Here is a 24,758-nt window from a genome sequence, read left to right on the forward strand (position 1 = left end):
TTAGTTTGAATTTTATATGGCTGTCTTATTATTATTATTTTTTCAATTATTGATGTTACTTTAAAATTTGCTGTATGACTTTGTTTCATGATTTAACCAAATAAAATTTGGTTATAATTAGCGGCACATTAATGTCTTAAACCGCCGTTTTAATTATTGATATTGTTATTTTAAAATTTGCTATAATAATTAATAATATTGTGAATCGTGCTTTGTAGTTGGTGATTCATGAGTCATTTTGAAATGCGATTGTTCAGTTTATGGATCGATCAATAATTATAAATTAGCTAAATAGTCTCACTTCAACACACATATTTTCTAGGTATAAATAAAGAAAAATGATCAAATTATGTTTTTTGCTGAAGTGCTAACATGACGCTGAAAAATACTGATGTAATGTAGAAAATGACGAGTCCGTGAAAAAATAATCAAAAATCAAAACTCAATCTAACTTAATATTTACAAGACTACCATAATTCTTAGATTCTCCTCTTTAGAGTTTAGACATCGATTTTTCAAGAAAACTTTTGTCAACAATTAACGGTAGGATTAAAAATAAGGTTATCTTACTCTCACGAGGTATCCGAATTGGTGGAATAGCTAAGCACGATACCAAACATTCATGATTTCGATTTTCTTTACCAACACTTTCTTATTCGAATACATTACATATGACTTACGTAATGTAGTTTACCTATATGACATAGTTTGCATTAAGTCACACCAAATAAAAGATAGCGTTATTCACAAAATAAATTTATCACAGATAAAAAAAAAGTTAAAAGTTACAAATTTCATAATAAATGTGGTACAAAAAGATTGCAAATTTCCAATAAAAGCCACACATCATGTGCGATTTCCATAAATACTTAAATAATAGTTCACATATATAAATTCCCCGTTCCATGTGCATGAAATAACATGATCAACGATAAATACCACTCGAGTATTAATATAGGGTCGAAAAACCACCTTGTCTTCTCTCCACATTGCTGAAACCTCCCCAACTTCAACTCTGCTTAATTAATCCCTTCTCGCAATTCTCATTCAATGGACAACGAGTACTCAACCTTGGATATATTAATCCAAGCTAGTGCATTTCATGAGCAATTTTTCCCTGGTCCTTCGTTACCGGAGATTTTCGTACACGATGAGCTCCGGAAGAGCGTTTCTCAAAGGCCCCAAAGCCCAGAAAAGGCATCCGGGCTTGAGATGAATTTCAGGATGAACAACTGTTCTTCAGTGTCCGGTCCAACTAGCAGATTGGGGTTTCAAGTCCCTGCTTGCAATTTATATGAGGAGGCCCATTCTGTTATATGTTCTAAGCCCTAGTTTTGTAATTTTGTTCATAATGGAGCATTTCTTAACTTTTACTTGAATACAAACGTGAATCCGACAAATAAATTACATTCAAGAATGACGAGCAAAGAAGATTGGATGAATTTTCCCAAGTGCTTCGCGGCCGATAATATCCTGTCGGAAACATCCAGCTGCCACCATGCTGCCTTGAGATTGAATGATCGGGAAAATGAAATTAACAAAGAGATTCAAGAGCCGGGAAGGCGAGACACATGCAAAAATAAGCGTCTCTGTATGGTAAATCGAATACATTCCTGCAGGGGGAAAAACTTGTCTTTCAAATAAATTAATTTTTTGAATAATTTTGATTATGTATTTACTGATTGATTTGTTATTATAGGGAGATGGTGCGCAAGAACTTAAGAAACCATGTGTTGTTTCTTCAACAAAGCCAAAATCGGAGTTGACAGCAAAAAGGATCCGCTGAGTATTGCAGCCAAGGTTCAATTCTTAAAAACAATCAAGGGAAAAATTTTAATGGCATTTTTAGTACTTTTCTCCAGACAATGTAATAGTGATTACCTAAAACACTTAATATTTCAATAATAATAGCATGAGCCGAATATTCATATCCGTTGGCATGTTCTGAAAGGAATATTTTGTACTGTAAATTAAAGAGTTTATTTTGTAGAATCGAAGAGAACGGATCAGCGAGCGGCTTAAGGTACTGCAGGAACTCGTTCCCAACGGATCGAAGGTAATATTATAAGGCTGATTTATTTAATTGTTTTATGGTGTAATCTTGTTTATTAGCATCATCATTGATGAAAAAATAATAAGTGACTGGCAATTTGTATCTTTTCTAGTTAATTAATGAGGTTGCAATGAAAAAATTGCATCTTCTTACCTTTCACTACAAGTCTACAACAACACATATGACAATAATTTTTCGCTAAAACCGTTGTCTTTTATTTTTTACAACGGTTTTTTTTGAAAACCATTGTCATATTATATTTTTTTAAAGCAAAAGACAACGGTTTTCGAGGGTCAAAGTTTATTTGCCAATCCCGCGACCAACATAATCCTAATAATACTTTTAATTGACTTTAATTTGTATGTACTGTGCAGGTTGATTTGGTTACCATGCTAGAAAAGGCAATAAGCTACGTGAAATTCCTACAGTTGCAAGTGAAGGTGTGGATAACGCAATTAAATATAGTACAACATCATTTTTTTTCCTAATAGCATCACTACAACAAAAATGATTTTCCGCAGCGCGCATATGAGGTTTCCGCAGCGCGCATTGCACGCTACAAAGTTACAAGCTGTTAAAAGTTCAAGATTATCCGCGGCGTGCATTGTACGCTGTTAATACTATTATTAACGGCGTGCATATGGACGCTGTTAATACAACTTTCCGCAGCGTGCATGCGTACGCCGTTACTAGTCATAAAAAAACAAAATATTAGCGACGGTTTTGGATCAAACCGTCTCCTATCAGCGACGGTTTATAAATTAAACACCGTCGCTAAAATAGCGACGGAATTTAAAAAAAAGACGGTTAAAACTTCGCGACGGTTATAAAAGCCGTCGCTAAATTTTGTGTAAATATAAAAAAAAATTAAATTATAATTTAATAAATTTTAACAAATAAAAATTAAAAAATTAACCAAAAATGGAAACAAAACCAGGTATCTAAATCGAAACTAAAATCATATAAGTATAGAAAAATTTTAAGTGTTGTTAAATAGTGTGGAGGAAATGAAACGGAGTGCGTTTTGTTGCGACGGTAATTTATTAAACCGTCGCCGATTTATTTCTTTTAGCGACGGTTATCAGTTAACCGTCGCCGATCTACATCGGCGACGGTCATAGATTACCCGTCGCTAAATGTGGCCTTAAATCGTGTAAGACGGCGACGGTTATAGATCAACCGTCGCTAATTGTGACCTTAAATCGAAATTCGGACTCATTTTCGGCAGCGTGCTAATAATATGCATGCCGTGAGTAATACTATTAACGGCGTGCGATTAATGTACGCCGTTAATATCTGAACACGAATTTTTTTTAAAAAAATGATTTAATTTTAACAGCACACATAAACTTGCACGTCGTTAATAATTTTATTAACGGCGTTCGTTTATTGTGAGCTGTCGTTTATATAATTTATTAACAGCGCACAAAATTGCAAGCTGCAAATATTATTATCCGCAGCGTGCGTTTAATGCACGCCGTCCATAGTAATATCCGCAGCGTGCTTTTAATGCTCGCTGTTCATAGTATCAAGTTACTATCCGCAGCTTGCTTTATATGCACGCCGTCGATAGTACTATCCGCAGCGTGCTTTTAAAGCACGCCGTTAATAGTATCAAGTGTAACACTATTAACGGCGCACAGGTCGGTGCACGCCGTGAAAAGTCGTATTCGCAGCGTGCTTTTAATGCACGCTGTTGATGACGTGCTGCGGAAAGTCATTTTTCTTGTAGTGCATGAAAAATGAAATGAAATTTCTATATATATATATATATATATATATATATATATATATATATATATATATATATATATATATCTGTATCACATGCAGGTTTTGGCAACTGATGAATTTTGGCCTTCACAAGGCGGAAAAGCTCCACAGATTTCTCAGGTAAAAGAAGCCATGGATGCCATTCTTGGATCTTGAAGAAAGAGATTAATGTATGATCAGTACGAATAATAACACAACTTTTATATTCTCCAGATTAGTCCAATATTTGCTAGTTCAATCCGTGTTACATCTCATGTTTAATGTATGACAATGAACAATATAAATAAAAAAAATATGAAGTTATTAAGGGATATGTATCATTCATCTCTGTGTGTGTGTGTGTGTCCATGCATGCTTTGCAGTTTGCAATAATTAATCTTGTGTTGATGTTTATGCGCATGATTTTAGGTTTACGCTTTGCAGCATCACAGATGCATTTGCATGATGGATTTTCGTCAAAGGATTTGATTTCATAATTTATTACAAACTGACGACGACGTTTGAATGGATGAATTTGAGATTAGAGTTTTCAAATCTATAATAACAAATTCATATGATTTGTTTGACAAATTTCACTTAACAGTGGAATTCAAATCTCAAAAAAGTTATTTTTTGAGTCTTTTGGATGATTTTAAATTCTCTCCGATATGAAATCATTTTAAGTTCATCTTTCAAATATCCCATCAAATCAAATCTAAATCCACAATCCAAACTCAACTTCTATGAATTTGAAATCTATTATAAATGTTCACGAATACGTAACGGTGAGTATGTTTGGTGTAAATTTATTGTATGTATATATATATATATAATGAGTAGGTATCATGTGAGACCGTCTCACGGATCTCAATCTGTGAGATCCGTGAGACGGGTCAACCCTACTCATATTCACCATAAAAAGTAAGACTCTTAGCATAAAAAGCAATACTTTTTCATAAATTACCCAAATAAAGACCGGTCTCACAAAATATAACCCGTGAGACCGTCTCACACAAGTTTTTACAATATATAATATAGGAGTGTCCGTTGACTTCATTTCAATAACTAGAAGCTTATGTGTCTGATCTAGAACAGCGTGAAAACATTTGAAAATTTTCATCGGAAATTGTATATCACCAATCATCGAATGCTTGTCATGTCGTGTGCTATAGTTAAATAATGGATGTCATTATTTAACTATATATATTTCTTGCCACTAATTGTGATAAAATGAATCACCCACGTGTACACGTAATTGTGCGCACAACGTTGTTTAATGTAATAAAATAAAAGCCCCTTTAGTTAATTGTAGTTTTTCTCCATGCTCGCGTTCGCACGTGCAACGAGCTACGTGCGTTTGTGTGGATTATATATATGTTTAATTTTTTGAAGCAAATCTTGGAGGAGGAATCAATCGATCGATGAATAAATAAAATGGACCGACTGATTTAAGTTCATTTGGAACTTGAAGAGTCGGTATTCCACGTTGGGAAAAATAAAAATTGATAACTCTTATTTAAATTTCCCATTAAATTGGCTTGCAAAGAATTCCTAAACAAGTGAATGCATGTTTCATCTTGTGTCGTGGATTTTTTTGGCTTGGTTTTCAGATAATTGATTGGGTTGCAAAATGGCCGCGGGTGCTTTCGTTTTCTTTTCCTTTCTTATTTGGGCAATTCACATTGGCTTATGATCTCTGATCTCTTCAAGAAATGGGTTCTGTTTTCTTTTCTTGATTCGAAGATATTCTTGATTGTGATTCTCATGAATGCTTTATAAATATCTTCGATTGAGGATAAAGCAATTTGAAAAGGGTTCTTTCTTCGACAATATTTACCAGCCACCCTGACCAAAGGGAGAATGAATTTTAAAAACATATATACGTACGTACATATAATCCATGCATATCTTTCGAAAAAAGATGCACGGTATCCCCCAAAGTACATTAATTATATTAATTAACCCTTATAATACTCGAGAGTGGCTCGGTTCAAAGTCTTCCGACTGATCTATATATCCGAGTATAGAGAAACAACTCATGGAAAAGGAATGCATGAATCATGATCCCTGAACTAAACGTAGCTCAGATTCTGTTGACCGATACTCATGCAAGATCTGAGATGAAACCGGGATACGCTTGAAAATATTAAGGTCAGGAATCATTTGGAAAAAGCAAAACAAGTACTTGTTGACAAGGAGCAAAGTTACGGAACTTGCAGAAAAGGGCGATTGTACGACGAGCTCCTGCTGATTAATTGATACATAGATGGTCTTGTTGGTGAAGTTCCATCAAAATGGTAAAGAAGTGATACAGTATAAGTGCCAGTTCAAGCCTCTAGAATGGGCTATCAGGTAACTGGTAATTAAGTCCGTGTACCCATAATTCATGAATGTCGGCAATTCCTTCTTTTCTAGCAATACATTTGGTGTAGGTAATTAATGTTGTGATGTGGATTCGTGGACCCTTTACACCCAAAAAGCCTATATAATTAATTGGGGAAATTACATACACTCGTGTCAATGTCGAGATGTACTGCAATTATTTTGTATCTGACATGGTACAAGTAGCAAGCAGAGTAAGTAGCAAATTTTGGCAGGATGATGGACAGTATATATAATCTTTCGTTTCTTGAATTTCCTACGCCTATCCTCGGTATGAGTCGCCAATACATTTTTTTGGACTTGATATCGGAAGAACAAGAGCCAAAGTCCACGGTTAACAGAGATATTTAGACTGAAATTCAATTATTTAAATTTTGTAGTAGCATAATTTCTCATATTTAATTTTTTTTTCTTGTTAGAAAAATAAGAAGAGAATTTAGGCATCTCGGACTCAATTTAAATAACTAAAAGTAAATTATCAAGCATTTTTACCATTTATCTAAACTTTACAGAAAGTGATTGTTCGTTGACAGAAAATAAAAACATAATTAATGGATCATATGACCATTCCATATATAATTTTGAATAATTGTAAGTAAACTTTTTACATTAGAGCTTGAAGGACTGCACACACTAACACAAGAATCACCCTTACTTCCATCGAATACTTTTGCGCAGCGTTTATTGAATATAATGGATCAAGTGGATAAAAACTTCCAGGAGGACCTGCCAAATAATTAAAGCTGGGCGGAGGTGGTGGGTTTAACGCGGTTGTGTATACGTACCTTGGCGGCGGTGGAGGAGGTGACGTTGGTGGCGGCGGTGGAGGAGGTGGCGTTGGTGGCGGCTGGCTGCATGGATTCCCACAAGGGCATTCTCCACACTTGACACTTGGATCAAGAATTTCATCCATATTTGCAGAAACTGTGTCGCTTGTGGTGTTCAAAATATATAGTTGGGAAATGAGAACAGTGATCAGTAATGTTTGAGTCCATTTATAGGATTGCATTGAATTTTTGAACAATGTAAAGAAATTGTAAGAGGGAGAGGATGGGGAGAGGTGTTCAAGTAGAATGCAAATGAATTGTTTTGGGCTTTTTTGTTTTGTTTTTGGGTGTTACGGTGATTGCAGTTCGGACATCATATTCTAATAAATGATGCTTTAATTTTGTATTTTCAACAATTCATAAATGATATAAATATTTTGATCAAAATGCATACATTTAGAATTTAAACAAATGAGATATTTGAAATATCTTTTGGGACATAAAATTTGAAGCCTACCACGTACTCATGGTATAAGATGAATCTTATCGATTACAGTTAACTAAAGAGGGTTGATGGCTTACAGGCCATCTCACACCAAAATCCCAGATTTTGGATGAAATTCTGAATTTGAGACCCAATTTTAACAAGTCTCTTGCTAACAAAAGTTTAAGAGTAAGTCTTTTATGAGACGATCTCACGAATTTTATCTGTGAGATGGGTCAACTTTACCGATATTCACAATAAAAAATAATACTCTTAGCATAAAAAGTAATATTTTTTTATGGATGACTCAAATAAGAAATCTGTCTCACAAAATACGACCAGTGAGATCGTTTCACACGAGTTTTTGCCAAAGTTTAAAGGAATGTGTAACTTTCACTACTTAGCCCTGCTGGGTCAAGGGCTGTTAGTTTGAGTCATCGTGTGGCTTTAATTGGGATGGAGATATCAACGGAGGCCAATCTTCCATGGTTAAATGAGAAATGATGTACATGTGGTGGTGAAGTATGAGAAATATTTCAACTTTATCATGTTCTTACGCGCACCATCGATATACACATATTTTTTAAAAAAATGGAAGAATATGTAGTGATGAAACACATTCTTCGCATATAGTGTTTTTTAATGAAATTAGTTTCGTTGATAAACGTAAAAAGATAGTATATTCGTAACTAAACCGAACATCCCAGAAGACTAGTATCATAACAAATACCTCTACCGAATATCTTACTACAAAAAGTTTTTACAATAGTTATGATACTAAGAATACAACGAAAGTTTAAGATCTTGATCTTTTTGAATATTACTTCTACGTCGGGCTTTTCATTTTCAAAACATAACTATGTTATTCGCATTCCAAACATCGTAAACCATGACCACAAGAGCGCTACACATCTCAACTTGTTTAGGACCGAATTACAAGGGATCGTGCATATATAGTTTATCTCGTTTTTACAGTCTTAAGCAAATGTTGAGAGAGATTTTTTTTAATATTAAATTTTGAGAATTAGGAAAGCTCTGAAAGAAGAAGCAATTAGAAATTAACTAGTTATTTCGAGGATAGTGCATCAATATTTTTTAAAAAAAAAAAATCTAAAAAAATTATGGAGGACTGGAACACGCAATTAGGTTTCTTGTCCGAACGCACGTCTTCCTCCTACCTCAATCGCCCAAAAGATATTCCATTTCTCCACCGCCGCCTGTCCACCTCTTATCCGACAAAAACAACATAGCATGAAGCGCAAGAAGTGGTCTGAGCTGGAAGAACAAACTCTACTGTCAAAATATTCCGAGCTCCTCAACTCCGGCACGCTATCCAAGCTCAAGACCCGGGAGAAAAAATTCAAGCCAATTTCCGAACACGTTAACTCTCTGCACCATCTTCAGGATCCAATCACCTTCCCTTTCAAGTGGTCTTGGCGTGATGTATCAATCAAGGTGCAAAATATGCGGCACCAGTATCTGGGAGTGAAGCAGAAGATCAGAATCAATTCTAGCAACGAGTTCAATTGGGGTGATGGGGAAATTCATTGGGAAAATTTTTTAAAGTACAAGGAAGTGTTTGGAGACATTGAATTATCACCTGATATTGGTGTGAAAGATTTTGCTAACGGGGGACTGGTGAAGAAATTTGGTGAAGAGGGTGTTTCTGATATTCTGGGATATGGTATTGAGAGTGAGGAGATTGACGATGAAGTTGAACTGGATGAGGAAGAGGAGGAAGAAGAAAGGGTTGATTTAGGTGCTAGTGATGAGGGTGAGGAGATGGGGAAAGGAATGGGGAATCAAGATTTGGTTAAAGGTTTTAAAAGGCAAAATTTAAAGATTGTGTGTACTAAAGTTCTGGAGTTAAGGAATATGATTTGTTACAGGGAAGAAAAGAGGAGGGATAGAGAGTGGGGTAGAGAGGAAATGTTTATGGAGAAAGAGACTTTAATGAAAGAGAGTTATATGAAGAGGGAGAAGAGGTTTAAGGGGAGGGAGGAGCAAAGTTACAGAAACGATATGGAGTTTGAAGAAACTTCCATATCATTGGCGAAGAGGGATTTTGAAAATAGGAGCTTTTTGGAGAGGGAATTTGATGAGGAGAAGAGGCGGAGGATGAAATGGGAGGAGAAATGGGAGGAAGAAGAGATGAAATGGAGGGAGAGAATGGTTGGAATGCAAATGGCACATGAGAAACAGATTTTACAAGTACATGCTGATTTTTGCCAGAATCAAATGCAGATTCTTGGTGTAATGGCTAGGCTTGTATGTCAGTTCTTTGGGTCGACAAGTGATGGTTTGGGAGGTGGATTGGGGAGTATACCTCTACCTCCACAGGTTTTGCAGAATTTACAGCATCCTGGTGGGTTGGGTGGTGATGGGAAGCCAGATTCAACCTCGCCCTCCCATTTTTTGTAAACTCTAACCCTTTTTACACACATGATTCTTGTAGTTGAGGCGTGTGATTAACGTTGAGGCATGTGATTAAATGATAAGCACTGCAATATAAATGCTATATTGCTTTTGTATTGAAACTGTTGTAAATCTCGGTTCTAGTAAATGAAAATTCTTTGATTAAACTCCTGCGTGTGGATGTAAATACTATTTTGAAATAATAGTAGCGTGCCCCCATCTGTCTTAGTTTCTGTCGTAATGCTGTGCTATTGTTGATACGTGCTGGAAAGCAAACTATGTGTGGAACAATCACATATAATCATATAGTTTATTTGGAGTTATAAATCGTTAAGCAGCTGGCTCTTTGGATATTTCAGCAAGTGATGTTGCATCTCATTGTCATGTCTCTGTATATCCCCCTTTGTGCATGCATTTGAGCAGAAAGAATGCAGATGCATTAGTATTATACTTCAAATTCCTAGTGATATATCTAGTTGATCTTAAATGCAAAGGACGAGTTTGCTTTCTTGGCTTTGTGTAGAAAAGGTGTAATATAACAATATCAATGATTTCAAAGCATATCAGGTAATCTAGGTGGCAGCAGACCCTTTTGCTAGAGGTAGAAGATGTGACACCGGTGTGAGGTGCAGCAACTGATGCATCGGTGGCTGAGTGCGGCGGTGAGCCTAACCTCAAAAATTTTGCGGTAATACTAAATTTCTTGTATGGTTTGTGTCACTCTGTGCTATGGTCTCTTTAAGTATATGCTACATTATCTTGCCATTGTTACTGTGAACTGGGCTACATCAAATATATTGAGTAATGAGGAAATTTGGATGTGAAAGGTACATATATGTAGATGAGGCTTGAAGCTGGATCTGTATGATATGAGTAAAGTTGAGAACTGGTAAAGAGATGCATGTTTCCTGCTGCTTTCTATGGCATATCTATCTCCTGTGACTTTTTAAGATTTTAATCTTAACTCAATGTAAAACGAGGCTATTCTATATTATGAGAATTAATTGTCAAGAAATCCATAACCATTCTATAATCATGTTCTGTCCGACTCTTGAGGCAATTCATCACTTCCTGACGCATTAGAACTTAGAAGTGAAGCCTGACTGTATTCTTCTACCAACTATTTCTAGAGGTTGAATTTAAACATTGAATCTCCAAATTCTTGTGGGAGAGAAAATTATCAATCGACATGGTACCAATCAACGCTCATGCCCATCTGTAAAATTTCTCATTTTTTGAGCAGAATCTCAACTTAATATTTTTTAGTCCCATCTGGTCTATAGTTGGTAAGCTCAATTATTTGTTCAAATAAGTATGGCAATCCTTCGAAATCAGATTGAATCGATCAATGAGTGACATATGTTTATACCACTAGCAAAATATCTAGGAGTAGATGACACACACATGTACTTGTAATAATATGAAGCGTGGACCACAAGAAAATTTCCCCCATTGAAGACGCATATAGGCATGGTGAAAAAACCAAATCCCATTGCTTAGAAAGGGAGACTCCTAGTTTCTTATAGGGATTCGTTCTTGATCTTTTGGGGTAAAAGGAGAAAGAAGGCAGAAAGCGACAGGTTGGGGGTGAAATGAAAATGCAACGAAGGGGAAAGAGGCAACAGAATCCCATTTTCTTATCAACATATCGTGGCACATCTCTGTTATTGTTATATAACAGTAACTTATCTTACGATTATTACTATCCATGCTATGTAGGGTTTTTCGGGGGCAATCCTCACCCATAATCCATTTGTGTCAGGAAGCGTACGAGTATTGAGCATTATTTGAAAGACTCCAGATAGAATTTCACGGCATGTGAAAGATGACTACTAGAAGAGATATGATATAATATCTTTTGAATAAGACAAAATTTAAGTAGAAATTTATACACAAGCTTTAGTGTATATATATATATTTTGTATTTAAAAAGTGCAAAATAAGCCTGCAGGATCACCCGGATTGGATCAATTCTTGAAATATGACCAGTTTTGTGTTCTATGCTCTCGCAACTTGCAGGAATGAGAATGACTTGTTCGAAAGTCCAATCTAGTGCAGACATCATCAGCAGCACAAAATGTCAACGAAGTCTCGATCATCAAAATTTACAGCAAGTCTGATTTCTTGGCTTATGATCCTTGCAGTTCTGGGCACCTTTGTCCGTATATACCAAACCGAGAAATAACTGAAAAACTACCAACAACTGAAACTCAACACAGATTCTTGTGGCTAACAGAAATAACTGAAATATCAACCATTGGGTGAACCCGTTTTTGAACTTGAAAACCGGAATAACCTGAATACACTATCGGGCTTCCTCTTCTCTGCATCTTTTCAAACAAAGTTCAAGAACTCTGTCAGCCACATCCTCTTCATTCCTACTCTCTTCCATCAACTTTCCAATCTCAGCCCTCGGCAACCTCATCTTAACCCGAACCGACCCAGAATGCAAACGTGAAATATAGGAGTTGGATCTTTCTCTCAACATCATACGCTTCAGCCGCTCTTCTGCACCACCCATATGCACTGCAGATCTCGACCTTCGAGTTATGCCCATCGTTTCAAGAGGAAACTCGGGCATTTCCACAAGAAAATAAATCTTTTTGGGCTTAAGCTCCTCTTCCGGTTGTAACTTAGGAGCCCGGATTCCATACCTTTTTACGGACTCTGATTCAAGTAATACGTAACTCGAAGAATAATCCTTGAGCACATCCATGGCAGTTGCAGGCGTCTTTATCTTGAAAATTTCGCCGTCAATTTTCATTATCTTTGCCTTTTTCCTTCCTCCTATGTTGTTCCCCATGGCCTAACTACTACTGTTCCAAAAAGATTTCAAGGGGCCACTATTCTGAAGAAAATTTCAAGAAACAGAGTCCATCCCCTGTTTTATAGCATAGATTACATACTATATGTATTTGTGATCAACTTGATTTTTTTTACGTGAGGGAGTTGATTTGTGAATAAGTGGCATTTGATTAAAATATATCTTCCATTGAGATTAGATAATACGGTTAAAATAAAGTGGGAAGATTAGTGGCAGTGAGGAGAAATCCCTTTTGAAGAAAGGAGTGGATGATGTTTGCGTGCGCTGTGGCTATCGTCAATCAAACGAATTTATCAAATAATGATTTAACTGAATTCACATTATAATTGAACTAATCAAACCAAATTTACATAAAAATCAACTAATCAGAAAATAATCATCAAGCTTAAATACGTAAGAAAAAAGATTTTCCACTAAGAATTTATTATTTGTTTGATGTATTCAATTTTGCAAACATGAAGAAAATCGAGCCAAATTAATGGGTTATATTTGATACCCGAAAAATCCAATAAAAGCCAATTTATTTTAAATTTTTAATAACATAAAATAATAAAAACCAATTTTGATTTCATGATTTAATATGATTGAATTGAGTTATTACATTTTAGTTTCTACTTTTCTTGCCGTCAGAACAAAAGGTAGACGACAGGTGTGACTTTTTTTTTGCTTTTTGATGGCGAGTGGCGAACCGAGAATTGAAGAAAGTTGGTTTTTAAAGATGTGGGATTTTTCAGATATTACTACATGGTCGATATTTTAAGGTTAACAATATCTATGAACGAATTGGCACATTTCTCCAAATTTTCTTTTGCTCTTTGAGTGTCTCACGGATCTTAATCTGTGAGACGAATCAACTATACTCATATTCATAATAAAAAGTAGTACTCTTAACATAAAAAATAATATTTTTTATGGATAACCCAAATAAGATATCTGTCTCACAAATACGACCCGTGAGACCGTCTCACACAAGATTTGCCTTGATCTTTATATGTGAGACATGTTAATCCTACTGATATTCACAATAAAAAGTAATATTTTTAATATGAAAAATAAATTTTTTTCATGAATGGCCCAAATACGATATATATCTCACAAAATACGACCTATAAAACTGCCACACCTAAATTTGTGTCTCTTCTTTGGAATTTGAAAGCTTCCTCAAGTTTTATTTTATATTTTATAAATTTTGTGAACTTTCTTTATTGAATATCATGAAATATATCATATTAATATATTATATAAAGGCAAAAACTTGTGTGAGACGGTCTCACGGGTTGTATTTGTGAGACGTATATCTTATTTAGATCATCCATGAAAAGTATTACTTTTTATGCTAAGAATATTACTTTTTATTGTGAATATGGGTAGGTTTGACCGGTCTCACGAATTAAGATCCGTGAGACGGGACTCACTCTTATATAAATCAAAATATTGTGTTAATTTACTTTTGTTATTAAAATCCGTTAATGGTATTGATAAAAAGAAAAAAAGTATTGAAAAATAAAAGGAAATTTATGTAAAACAAGACTGAATTGATTTGCATTTGACCTTATTGATGGTGATGGTTATCTGAATTCGGCGTTCAATTCCCGTATTGACATCCCCAGTCCTGCATTTAGGGGTCCGGAATGAGACGGCCATCCGAGGGTTACAGAAATTTCTTCCTCTTTTGGGTAATACTCGTTGTATTGTTCGACCAGGAGATATGCTCGGGGACTAGTATTTGTACGCATCTAATGAATGTTATTATTTTGCAGTTTATTGCTTTATGCTAAAGATTCCACTCATTGCTAGATTTCCACCCAGACCAATTCGGTATCTTTATGTTTCAGTTGAAGTTTTTCTGTTTATCACACAGCGGTAGTGCTTTTGCTCATGTATGATCGTAAATACTTTTTCTTTAGGTGATTGTGATTAAGGTCTTTTGAATGATGATATTAGGTCGGTAGGGAGCATAAAGAAGTGCGGGATGGCATCTCCACCCATTCTCGCTTTAGTCTTGCCGTCTGATACTGGTCGGGTTCTCTCTATCCAGTCTCACACTGTTCAGGTTTTTATTTTCCTTAGTCTAATTTTGTATCTGTTTGGCCCTCGTTATTTTTTAGTGATGTTTTACTGCATTGCTGGGGACTATTGTTTTACAGTTGAGATTTGATTTTGGCTACTGTAAAAGTTTTTACTCTGCGTCTTTTGGGAATGATTTGCTATCATTTTTATTCATATGCTACCAGAATTGATGTTTGAAGGTTTTGAGCTCCCGTACAGTAGCGCTTATTGTATTATTCTATAAAGTAGGGGTATGTGGGGAACAAATCAGCCGTCTTTCCTCTGCAGTTACTCGGCTATGATGTTGATCCAATCAATTCTGTACAATTCTCAAACCATACAGGCATGATGCTTATACCTCCTCATTAATAGTCTGAGACCTGAAACATGGTGCATCAGCCTTTGTGAAGATGTGCATGTTTGTGCTTGTCAATCACACAAATTCGTTCACCTCGTTGTTAAGTAAACTTGAGTTTTTGCAGGTTATCCTACTTTTAAGGGTCAGGTTTTGAATGGAGATCAACTCTGGGATTTAATAGAGGGCCTGGAAGCTAATAAATTATTGTATTATACACATCTACTGACAGGTTTCTTATTAACAACTGTTATTTTGTCCATAGAGAACTAGCTGATTTATTCTTGTGTAACTTTGGCTTTTAACTGTGGAGCGTTCATCATTTAAGTTTACGCAAGATATAATTGACAGGAAATGGAATGTTGATAGTATAAACCTTTTTCATTATATTATGTTTGTAGTTATCGCAGATGCTTGTTTCCATTTCAATATGAATCTTTAATTGTTTCTGATAAATTTTCAGTTCTTTCTGTTTTTAACTTGTTTTAGTGTTTCATTTTTTTCCTACTCTGAAATAATGTTCATGTCAATGATTATTTGCATACTGTAGGTTACATAGGTTCAGTCTCCTTCTTAAACACAGTGCTAAAAGTTGTCGAGAAGCTTAGGTCTATCAACCCTGGACTTGTATTTGGTAAGTGAAAGTTACTGTGCTGTTAACTTTTGTCATTTATGCTGAGTACGGAAAAATTTATTGAGTCCTCGTTCCACTGCAGTGGTTGTCTGCTATAATTATTAAAAGCCCACAAGGCATGCATCCGGGCTCGAGGGGCAGTGATGCCTTTGCCTTTGCCTTTGACTTTGACCTTAAAGTCATGCCCTGGTACACATCTTTGATGCACACACCTTGGGCTTGAAGCATGCAACTTGGGGCATCTTAAATTCTCAAGGCGCGTTTTAAGCATGCCTTACATGAGATTATTGTATGTTTTAAATGTGATCCATCTTAATTCGTATTTTCTTGAGCTCTGAAGAATATTTGTTGTGTTACCATTCAATCCCTTACAAATTATATATTAGATGCTATAGGGCATTAATTTTCTTCCCATATCCAAATTATCTTTATTAGACATGCATGCCCCACTCCGATAAGGCTTACACCTTGGCTTACTTTGAGCCTAGGATCCTTGCACACGTGCGATGTAATACACATTGTGCGTTTAATAACTATATTATCGACTGTTTTCTTCAGAATCATGGATGATTCTTTGTGCTTTTCATTATAATTTTTCCCACTGTATTGGACTGGTGTCTGTATGGGGACTCTTTGTACATTGGTGTTCACGATCATGACTCATAAGTTTCAACTCTAGATGTGAATTAGGTTTAGAAATAAAATTGGATATATTTTAATGAACAAACCTTTGTTTTCAGTTTGTGATCCAGTGATGGGTGATGAAGGAAAGCTTTATGTCCCTCAAGAATTGGTATCGGTATATCGAGAGAAGGTATTTTTGTGGTCTACTTTGGAACTAGATTTTTTTATTTTTAATTTGCATAAGAATTATTAATTCCATCCAGGCATCAACCTGGTCATATGACCATTATAAAATCTGTCAGTCATCTTTTACGTCAACTCGTCTAATTCCTACATTTCAGATTCTGTAATTTAGTGTGGGTTGATGATAAACTTAAAAAAAAATATATAAAATGAAATTTTTAGGTAAATAACCATCCATGACTTTTGAGTAATTAATTATGTTTTGTTTGAGAAAAATTGTTTAACTATTTCAAATGGAACATTTGAAGTCTCTTTTTGGACAATATTAATATCAATCCATGTAAGGAAATTGGACAAGCCAAGTTCTGATGCCTGATATTGAACTGGGTGCTTTGAAAAATTTTTATGGCTTCAACTTAAAACATTTATATTCTAGACCATTTTTGTCATAAAATGAAAACTTACAGATTATGCATGTTGTTCCTTATATCTGACATGGGTGATGCTCAATACTGTAAGTGGGAAATTGAGCAGGAGAAAAAGGATTTTGATTCCTGTCAAATAAGTCGTTTATTACTTAAATTGCTATATCTTTTGTTCACTGATATGACATAGTAATGGTAACTTATTTAGTTCCCTTTTTGGTTAGGTTGTCCCAGTTGCTTCGATGTTGAGTCCTAATCAATTTGAGGCTGAACTCTTAACAGGTTTCAGGTACTAATCAATTGAGTTTTTTTAGCAGAGTGTCTGCTAGTCTTGGATTTCATCTGATTTCTGATATCTCGAATTTGATTTAACGGGATGAAATTTTGTTACTAAAGAATATGCGAAATGGAGTTTCTCAACTGCACCCTTATTTGTGATAGAAGAACTACTTATTCTAAGCACATGTAAATGGCTGAATATCGGGACAGGGTTGATGAACTGTACTAATTTTTGTTTTCCCCTCTCTGTCTGGCCATTGAATTGTTCTCTAATTTGCCCCTTCATTTGTTATACTTATCAGGATTGTATCTGAACAAGATGGCAGAGAAGCTTGCAACATCCTTCATACTGCTGGACCATCAAAGGTTTAACGTGTTTCTTAACTCCGAGAGAATTTAGTTTATTGGGTTTTAAAGCATCGTTTCCAGATAAAGGGTCTATCCTTGTCTTGATATTTGCTTCCTTTATTTCCATGAGAACTTCAGAGTGCAACAGACCGAACTTAACGGCAGCATTAGTATTAAAACGGAGCATCAAGTCATTGCTTGGTTAATGGCAACATTTACCAGCCAAGTTGAAATCTGCTTGATTTAATAAGATTGATTATGATATCGGAACGTAACGTTGTATTTTAGGTTGTCATAACAAGCATCAATATAGACGGGAATCTTCTTCTGATTGGCAGTCATCAGAAAGAAAAGGTAAGGAAATGTACAACTCTTGCCAAGCGTTCTTTTTTCTCTTGTGCATGCAAGACACATTTGTTGGAATAACTTATTTCCCTTGAAACCATACCCCAACTGCTGTTCTGTGCCCTTTGAACTTTATTGAATGTTTATTTTGTAATTCTTACTCCATTCCGTTCAACTTGTGGTATGGTAATTCATTGTTTTGGTTTTATGTGTGCAAATCTTTTTTATTCAATTAAGCTTTGATGATGACAGGGTCAACCTCCTGCACAGTTTAGGATTTTGATTCCCAAGATTCCTGTTTATTTCACGGTATGCAGTTGAAACTTTCTACTTTTCCTCAACGAACCTTCTTTATCTTCTCTAAATTTCGATTTTTTGTTAAAATATTGTCATTATTGATTTTCTAGATATTTTCTTGTTATGCTATATTGGGTTTACGATTCCTCATTTCAGGGCTCCACATGAGTACTCTCCTCTCTGTTTCGCTTACTAACTATTTATTTATTCATATGTTGCTTGCAGGGAACTGGAGATCTAATGACTGCCCTGTTACTTGGATGGAGCAATGTAATGCTAGACGAAACTTAACTTGGGTCTTTTTACTCATTGTCATAGGCAGAATTGATTTTTTTCTCCTTTTATGCAGAAATATCCCGACAATCTTGACAAAGCAGCAGAGTTCTCTGTATCAAGCTTGCAGGTATTTTTATCGTGTAGGCATCATGCTATCGTTATGCAACTGGGACCGTGATTCATCATATTGGACATTATTCTGAATGGAAATTTCAGATATATGGTGTTTAAAAGCTCAACAACAGTAGTGAACCACCAATATTGTAACAAGATCTCTTTCTTTAGCTAGTAATAATAAAGAAAGAGAAGCATCGCCTGAGGTAGACTCGTCTAAGACCTTTTTCTGTGGCACAGGCGCTTCTGGCTAGGACACTAAATGACTATAAAAGGGCTGGACATGATTGCGAGACTAGTAGTTTGGAGATTCGTCTGATTCAGAGTCAAGATGACATTCGCAACCCGAAAATCAATTACACAGCTGAGACATACAAGTGATATTATTATTGCATTGTTATGTGCTTATTATTGATTCTGACCAATAATTCCAATATTTTTTCAATCCAGAAGGGAAGAATAATTTCTATCTCAATTTTTATGGTGGTTTCATTTTTGCATACTTGGAACGTGCGAGCAATAGTATTTCAAATTTCGCCTTCCAAACACTCCAACTCATCAAACCTCTGAAAATGAAGCTCTCCAACTTTTCACATCTTTTGTACGATCATTAATTTTATATCAAACTTCTAACAATTAGAATTCAATCCACTGTATTTAGAAGCTTTGAAATACACGATATTGCTAATTAAGAGTATATTCTTATCATTAGGTAGCATTTTTTACAAGAAAATGTCCTCTCGTCCTTCATAAAACATTAGCACATTGAGTTGTTACTTTGTTATGGTAAAACGAGGATTGATTTGCGACTGATTTACCCTTCTTTTTTTACCATGCTTCCAATGACTGAGAACGCGTTCAATTACTGCCGCCACTGCTCCACTGTCTTTTGCAGTGGAATATCGCTCGACGGAAGGAATATTTCACCCTACCTTGTGGGACATTGTCCCATAAGAAGATCAAAAGTCCAATTTTAACCACATAATGTAGGGTCCACCAATTCATATGCAGTGTCCACCAATTCTTTAAAACAACGGCTCAGATCTGTTGGGGCACTGTCCGCCTCGCTCGACAGCCCACTGCCAAGGCTACTCTGCTAGCAGCATAACCAAAATCCTCGGAGGATAGATTTTTATCTAACTAAATAATCCACACAATTGAGATTTTAACTAAAATCGATTCTTTTGTCATTTCATTGGAATAAAGTTCATAATTGTTTTAAAATTTATGTATGTAATTTGTAAGATCATAATATAACATAGTACGTAGTTAATAAAGTTTCATGTTAAATTTAATATAATAATAATAATTATTATATAGATATAAAATAAAGTGAATTGCATCTTTCTGAAAAATATTAGGGAGTATCAGAGTGGTCAAATGGAGGAAGGTGCTATAGTTGAATCGTTTGGCCAAAGCTAAGTAGCGTTGATTCCTGGCAGCATTTTCATGTGACAATGTCGAATGATGGCGTCCCACTTGCTTCTTTAACAATTACATCACACCGCAACCTTTCAGCTGTGGAATGTTATGGGTCAGCTTAGCAATTGAAGATTTGGTATATTTAAATAATTAAATTTATATCAAAAAATTGTTTTTCAAATAAAAAATTAAGATTCCTTCAATTCTTCCAATCTATAAAAGAAATTTTTTTATTAAAAAAACACCATTCTTTAATCCCGAAGCACTAACTCGTGATAAAAAAATTTATAATCATATAAATTTTTTTGGGGGGTAAGGACAAGACAATTATATTTTATTCGGTATTTAACTTCCTAAAGTTATTTTCAAATTTAAAAAACTTTACCTTTTTCTTTAAAGATTTACAAATCTCTCCATATAAGCCGATTTAAATTCATAATTTAAACGGTTGGTCGATGCGTCGGCGGCTTTTTGTCTACAAAACGAAACTTTTGTTGAATTCAAGGTCTAAGACTCAAATTTAACAATTTCTTATTAAAAATAAAAATATTAATAATAACACGTCCATCAACATTCTCTTGTTCAAATTCGACTCACACGCACCCTAGGAAACTTCTCAAAGGTCCATCCATCCCAAAATTACCACAAGTCAAGCACGCTTAACTTTAGACTTCTTATATGATGAGCTATCGAAAAGAAGATACACTTTCTTGATATGAATAGTACATATCAATCTTTTAAGTCATTTTCAACTTCACAATCTCGTATCTGAACAGTTTCGCAATCCATCTTCTTCCAGTTTAAGATCGTTTCATTCATGAATTCTCCGTCAAGAAACCTGTCATGAGCCACTCATTTCCGTGCAACCTCATGAAACCGACAATCACCCTCGCCCTCTTCGACCCCAGACCTTACATATATATAACAAGTATTTAAGCATTAACATAGAGCAAATTATGTTTAAAAAAATAAAGAAGAAGATTTCCAAATAGTTGTTTATCTGGTTTCCTAACCAATTCATAAGCGACACCGCGACATCATACATAGTAATGAAAGCCAAAATTTCAGGAAAATAAGAAGTTTTCCTCGAAAGGTACTCTTTGTACAAAAGCATAATAGGGGGTATCTTATGGCTTACGTAAAAAAAAAAAAAATTTACAAGTTGTCGCATCTCCATTATATTCGTGTCTTCTCCAAACATTTTTCAAGAAATTACATGTTATATTTACGTGAATCTTCATTCTACCAAAAAATATTTTTGAGTGTTCAGCCTTCAATAATCATGTTACACTCGTATAATTGAATGAGTGGGCATTATTGTGACCAAGAAAATTTTTATTGTTATATCATTGAATATCACTCTTATTTTTCTTAACTTAAAACCAAAAGGAAGATAGGAGTATGACAGTAAAGTTAGCATCTTGAATTACTGAAAACATATTAAATTATGATTATTACTTGGGTAAATCTAATGCAAATCCACTTTAATCCCATCCAAATGGTGGTAAGCACAAGAATCTTATTCTATTTCCACCAACTTCTTAAAGCCATGGCTTCATTTTGAATCTCCATTTCCCACATTTTTTTTTTCTGATTTGACCAATACCCTCCCTTCACCTATGCTTTTCATTTTCTAGAAAGAATTAATGACTTCGAACTTCTAAAGATATTCACGACTAATTAGGAGATTTGATTAATTGTAATCTACTAAGTAATATGTAAAGGCGTAATCTAACACATCGAGGTGTCTGTCAATTTAATATAAACTTCACGTTCTAGCTCTACCTCTAGCTCTAGCTCGAGCAAGAGGCAATAATCCTCGAACTCGACTTGAGATCAGTAGAAGGCAAAAACATCGACAAGCTACGTGCTCACGCACCAATATTATATAACTCCCAAGCAACTCAGCTCATTTGTATTATGTAACTTCTTTATTCTAGAGCAGCTTCCAAAGATTAAATTCAATATTATAAAGAAATTTAGTCCAACCAGAGCCGACTATGAATTAATAAAATCCAGAGTACGTAAAAAATTATAAGGTTTTAATTTTTGTCCCGTCGTACAAAACCATATGTGCCTCCATATATATATATATATATATATATATATATATGTATATATGTATATTGCGGTTTACCACTACTATTGACTATTGAGAATTAGTTGAAAACGTACTCTAGAGTATATGAATTGTGTTATACATGTTACATTTTTAAATAATATAAATCATTAATTGTACATGTTACAATATCAAAAAATAAGAAACCAAAACCGGATCTCGGAACACGTTTCAACCGGTTCTCAAAAAATATAAATTTGTCTCAAATTCGAACTAGTAACGAATACCAACATAGAAATGGATTTTTATTGTTATTTTTTTCCATCGGAGTGTTAATTAACATGCATGTCGTCTGACATAACAATTGAAATAACAAGATTATATATGAATATTAGTAACTACAAAAGATAAATAGTGTTCATATATGCACTTATTCATGCCTCGTCTTATATCCTCATATCATTCAAAACTTTAAAAGTGGTCTTTTGCTCCTCAAAAGAAGGGGAAAAAAGCCAGGTTTCAAACGAACTCCTTCACAAGAAAGAGTGAACTTGTCAGGCTCTGATACAGTACTCACATAATAGAGCAAGCATTTGGGTTATCGTCACTGAAGAGATACGTGATTTTCTCTTCCTCGTGAGTTGCATTCGGGACCGGTGCCGATGCCTGCAGCACCAAGTTTCTTACGAAACCAGCCGGGGCTCTTTTGTCATATGCGTGAGATATATAAGGATATTGAACAAGATTGTACGGAATATAAGGCCAGAATTCTGCCATTTTTCCTGTGTTTTTTATTCTTTTCAACACTTTATTTGGATCGATGAAGCCGCTAACTGTTACTCGGTTCTGTGTTCGATTCACTTCCACGGTTTTCACCCCTGAAATAAATACATGCACCGAAATGTACTTCAGACAAAATCTAACCAACATTTACTTTCACATGTAGTGTTTTGGAATTTTCATATTAACTCGAGAAACTAAAAGGGTTTCAAGTTAAACCAGTAACAATCAAATGTTTGCTTAGAAATTCTACTTTTGAAAAAAGGTACATGATTTATGGACTAAATTAAGAGGCAACATAAGAATGACCTCTCATGTTTTTGACAGCGTTCTTGACTCTTCTTTCACATCCATCGCAGTCCATTTTAACTTTAATCTCAACTGTCTGCCAAAAAACAAAGATATACAAAACGGAAAACAAAAGGATTTGATTCCATGGAAATAAACTTAATCATACGTACATAATTTAGCATTAATAAGATTCAATAGTACTACTAATCATGAGGGTTTACCTGCATTGCTTTCTTTTTGCCTCTGGTGCTGGTGACTGTGCAAAAGTTAGAAAGATAGTCCAGAGCACCCATTTCTGTTTCTCTTTTTGTTTATTTTACGCAGAAAGAAATGAAGGGTTTCTTCAAATTTATACACCAGTAGTGGCTTTGGTGGACTTGGAGGGGGCAACAAAAGCCTATGTAGCAAAAGACATAATATGCCTACTAATTTCGAGTGTAGTTTTATTTTATTTTGATCAATAACCAATTTAATAATCTATACTATATTATTAAACGTGAGACCCTTAGAGTAACTAATTTAGAGGACACCAAAATATTTAATTTCATAATTATTATTCTTACCATACTAAAAACTTCCTCAAGTCACTATATATTTTACGTAAAATAAATCTAAACAATTATAACACATGCAACGCGTGTGTATCTTTTACTAGTCTTTATGAATTTTCGGAACAACTGGACGGTTGTTGCGACGTTTTCTTGTAAAAAAATTAATGGTTATCCATATATTATTTTGATTGCAATGGATTTATTTAGGAGTCAAAATTATTCTTGATTAATAAGAAAAATAAGTATATATTTGGAGGTACGTGTTTAAATTTTTTTTTACCTAACTAAATTCAAGAAATTTTGATTGTTTAATTTAATTTACTAAGATGTCATGAGATTAGCAATGCTATCACTGTTTCTTTCAAATTTATGTAGTTTCACTCGATGAATATATAGTTTGCAACACATGAAAGAATAATTTAAAGTGATTTATACGATTGACTAAAAAAAATAAAAGATATGTTATAAACCTCAAGAAAAGAATCATATTATTTACATATGTTAAAATTGCAAATTGTTTTTGCATTCCAAAATAGAATGACTTGTCGTCTGGCCATATTATTTGGGAAAAATTATTGTCCACAATCTATGTGAATGTTCCTTGAAATCATGGTGAGTGGGTCACAATTATTTATAGTTAATTATTTAAATATTTTACCGGTGATATTTTAATCGCCAAGTGTGTCAAAGTGCTTTAATGTTTGCTTTCATTTTAGTTCAATGGGTGTGGGGTTGCTTTTTCAATCAATTAATTATACCTCAATTATTGCCTGTGTTTCTTGATTTCATCGTAAAAATTGCTACATACCCGGTGGTGTTTTCAACTCATTTCAGCTAAAACATGCACGAAATCATGGCCTTATATTTGTAGAGTTCCATCCCGTTAGTTGTCAAAGTTCTTGCCACTCCGACAGTATTATCCTCAAAATAAAAACAAAACAAAACAAAACAAAACAAAACAACAAACTACCCAATGCTGGTTGAAAAATGGTTGTCTAAGATCAATACTCTTAATTAAAATAACTAAAATTGTGAAAAAAATAATGAAA

General features: G+C 34.6%; 5 protein-coding genes across 11 annotated transcripts; 3 read left to right on the forward strand and 2 right to left on the reverse strand.

The window, feature by feature from the left end:
• Positions 1–1,012: 1,012 nt before the first annotated feature.
• Positions 1,013–3,982, forward strand: LOC140837897 (transcription factor RHD6). The gene is given in 6 exon segments (XM_073203975.1): positions 1,013–1,311; positions 1,700–1,771; positions 1,774–1,800; positions 1,991–2,056; positions 2,428–2,493; positions 3,887–3,982. Coding segments are annotated over 6 exon segments (588 nt in total). The 5' UTR covers positions 1,013–1,050.
• Positions 3,983–8,534: 4,552 nt separating this feature from the next.
• LOC140838272 (uncharacterized) lies at positions 8,535–12,862 on the forward strand. Of its 4 annotated transcripts, none has more exons than XR_012119561.1 (3): positions 8,535–9,855; positions 10,377–10,541; positions 10,681–12,862. XR_012119561.1 is itself a non-coding variant. In XM_073204444.1 (2 exons), the coding sequence occupies exons 1-2, from the start codon at positions 8,690–8,692 to the stop codon at positions 10,390–10,392; spliced, it is 1,182 nt and encodes a 393-aa protein (XP_073060545.1). In that variant the 5' UTR covers positions 8,535–8,689; the 3' UTR covers positions 10,393–12,862. The 4 variants fall into 4 exon arrangements, 1 of the variants encoding a protein (XP_073060545.1); XR_012119562.1 differs by having other exon boundaries at positions 11,573–12,856; XR_012119563.1 differs by having other exon boundaries at positions 11,873–12,853.
• On the reverse strand, positions 12,159–12,656 carry LOC140837899 (uncharacterized protein At1g66480-like). Its single transcript, XM_073203977.1, has one exon. It carries the CDS (start codon positions 12,654–12,656, stop codon positions 12,159–12,161), a length of 498 nt encoding a protein of 165 aa, XP_073060078.1.
• A 1,330-nt stretch (positions 12,863–14,192) lies between the features above and the next one.
• Positions 14,193–19,087, forward strand: LOC140838274 (pyridoxal kinase-like). Of its 4 annotated transcripts, none has more exons than XM_073204445.1 (14): positions 14,193–14,353; positions 14,438–14,540; positions 14,622–14,730; positions 14,976–15,069; positions 15,209–15,313; positions 15,632–15,715; positions 16,456–16,529; positions 17,172–17,236; positions 17,529–17,592; positions 17,863–17,928; positions 18,172–18,228; positions 18,442–18,486; positions 18,566–18,619; positions 18,847–19,087. In XM_073204445.1, exons 2-14 carry the CDS (start codon positions 14,449–14,451, stop codon positions 18,985–18,987), a joined length of 1,050 nt encoding a protein of 349 aa, XP_073060546.1. In that variant the 5' UTR covers positions 14,193–14,353; positions 14,438–14,448; the 3' UTR covers positions 18,988–19,087. The 4 variants fall into 4 exon arrangements, with proteins under 4 accessions (XP_073060546.1, XP_073060547.1, XP_073060548.1 ...); XM_073204446.1 differs by having other exon boundaries at positions 14,438–14,495; XM_073204447.1 differs by having other exon boundaries at positions 14,204–14,353; positions 14,438–14,495; positions 14,585–14,730.
• Positions 19,088–22,471: 3,384 nt separating this feature from the next.
• Positions 22,472–23,601, reverse strand: LOC140837660 (heavy metal-associated isoprenylated plant protein 21-like). The gene is made up of 3 exons (XM_073203772.1): positions 23,380–23,601; positions 23,177–23,252; positions 22,472–22,965 (listed from the first exon to the last, which is right to left on the reverse strand). Exons 1-3 carry the CDS (start codon positions 23,449–23,451, stop codon positions 22,661–22,663), a joined length of 453 nt encoding a protein of 150 aa, XP_073059873.1. The 5' UTR covers positions 23,452–23,601; the 3' UTR covers positions 22,472–22,660.
• Positions 23,602–24,758: the final 1,157 nt, after the last annotated feature.

Source organism: Primulina eburnea, chromosome 8 (genome assembly GCF_022965805.1).
Source record: "Primulina eburnea isolate SZY01 chromosome 8, ASM2296580v1, whole genome shotgun sequence".
Classification (NCBI taxonomy): Eukaryota; Viridiplantae; Streptophyta; class Magnoliopsida; order Lamiales; family Gesneriaceae; genus Primulina; species Primulina eburnea.

What these genes read in the sequence shown, in the direction of transcription:
- LOC140838272 (XM_073204444.1), top strand. Translation starts at nt 8,690, where the DNA reads ATGAAGCGCAAGAAGTGGTCTGAGCTGGAAGAACAAACTCTACTGTCA.
- LOC140837899 (XM_073203977.1), bottom strand. Translation starts at nt 12,656, where the DNA reads ATGGGGAACAACATAGGAGGAAGGAAAAAGGCAAAGATAATGAAAATT.
- LOC140838274 (XM_073204445.1), top strand. Translation starts at nt 14,449, where the DNA reads ATGCTAAAGATTCCACTCATTGCTAGATTTCCACCCAGACCAATTCGG. An exon ending in TCCAGTCTCACACTGTTCAG is followed by an intron (nt 14,731 to 14,975) that starts GTTTTTATTTTC and finishes TCTATAAAGTAG; the next exon opens with GGGTATGTGGGGAACAAATC. An exon ending in TCTCTGTATCAAGCTTGCAG is followed by an intron (nt 18,620 to 18,846) that starts GTATTTTTATCG and finishes TCTGTGGCACAG; the next exon opens with GCGCTTCTGGCTAGGACACT.
- LOC140837660 (XM_073203772.1), bottom strand. Translation starts at nt 23,451, where the DNA reads ATGGGTGCTCTGGACTATCTTTCTAACTTTTGCACAGTCACCAGCACC. An exon ending in GCAAAAAGAAAGCAATGCAG is followed by an intron (nt 23,253 to 23,379) that starts GTAAACCCTCAT and finishes GTTTTTTGGCAG; the next exon opens with ACAGTTGAGATTAAAGTTAA. An exon ending in CGCTGTCAAAAACATGAGAG is followed by an intron (nt 22,966 to 23,176) that starts GTCATTCTTATG and finishes TATTTATTTCAG; the next exon opens with GGGTGAAAACCGTGGAAGTG.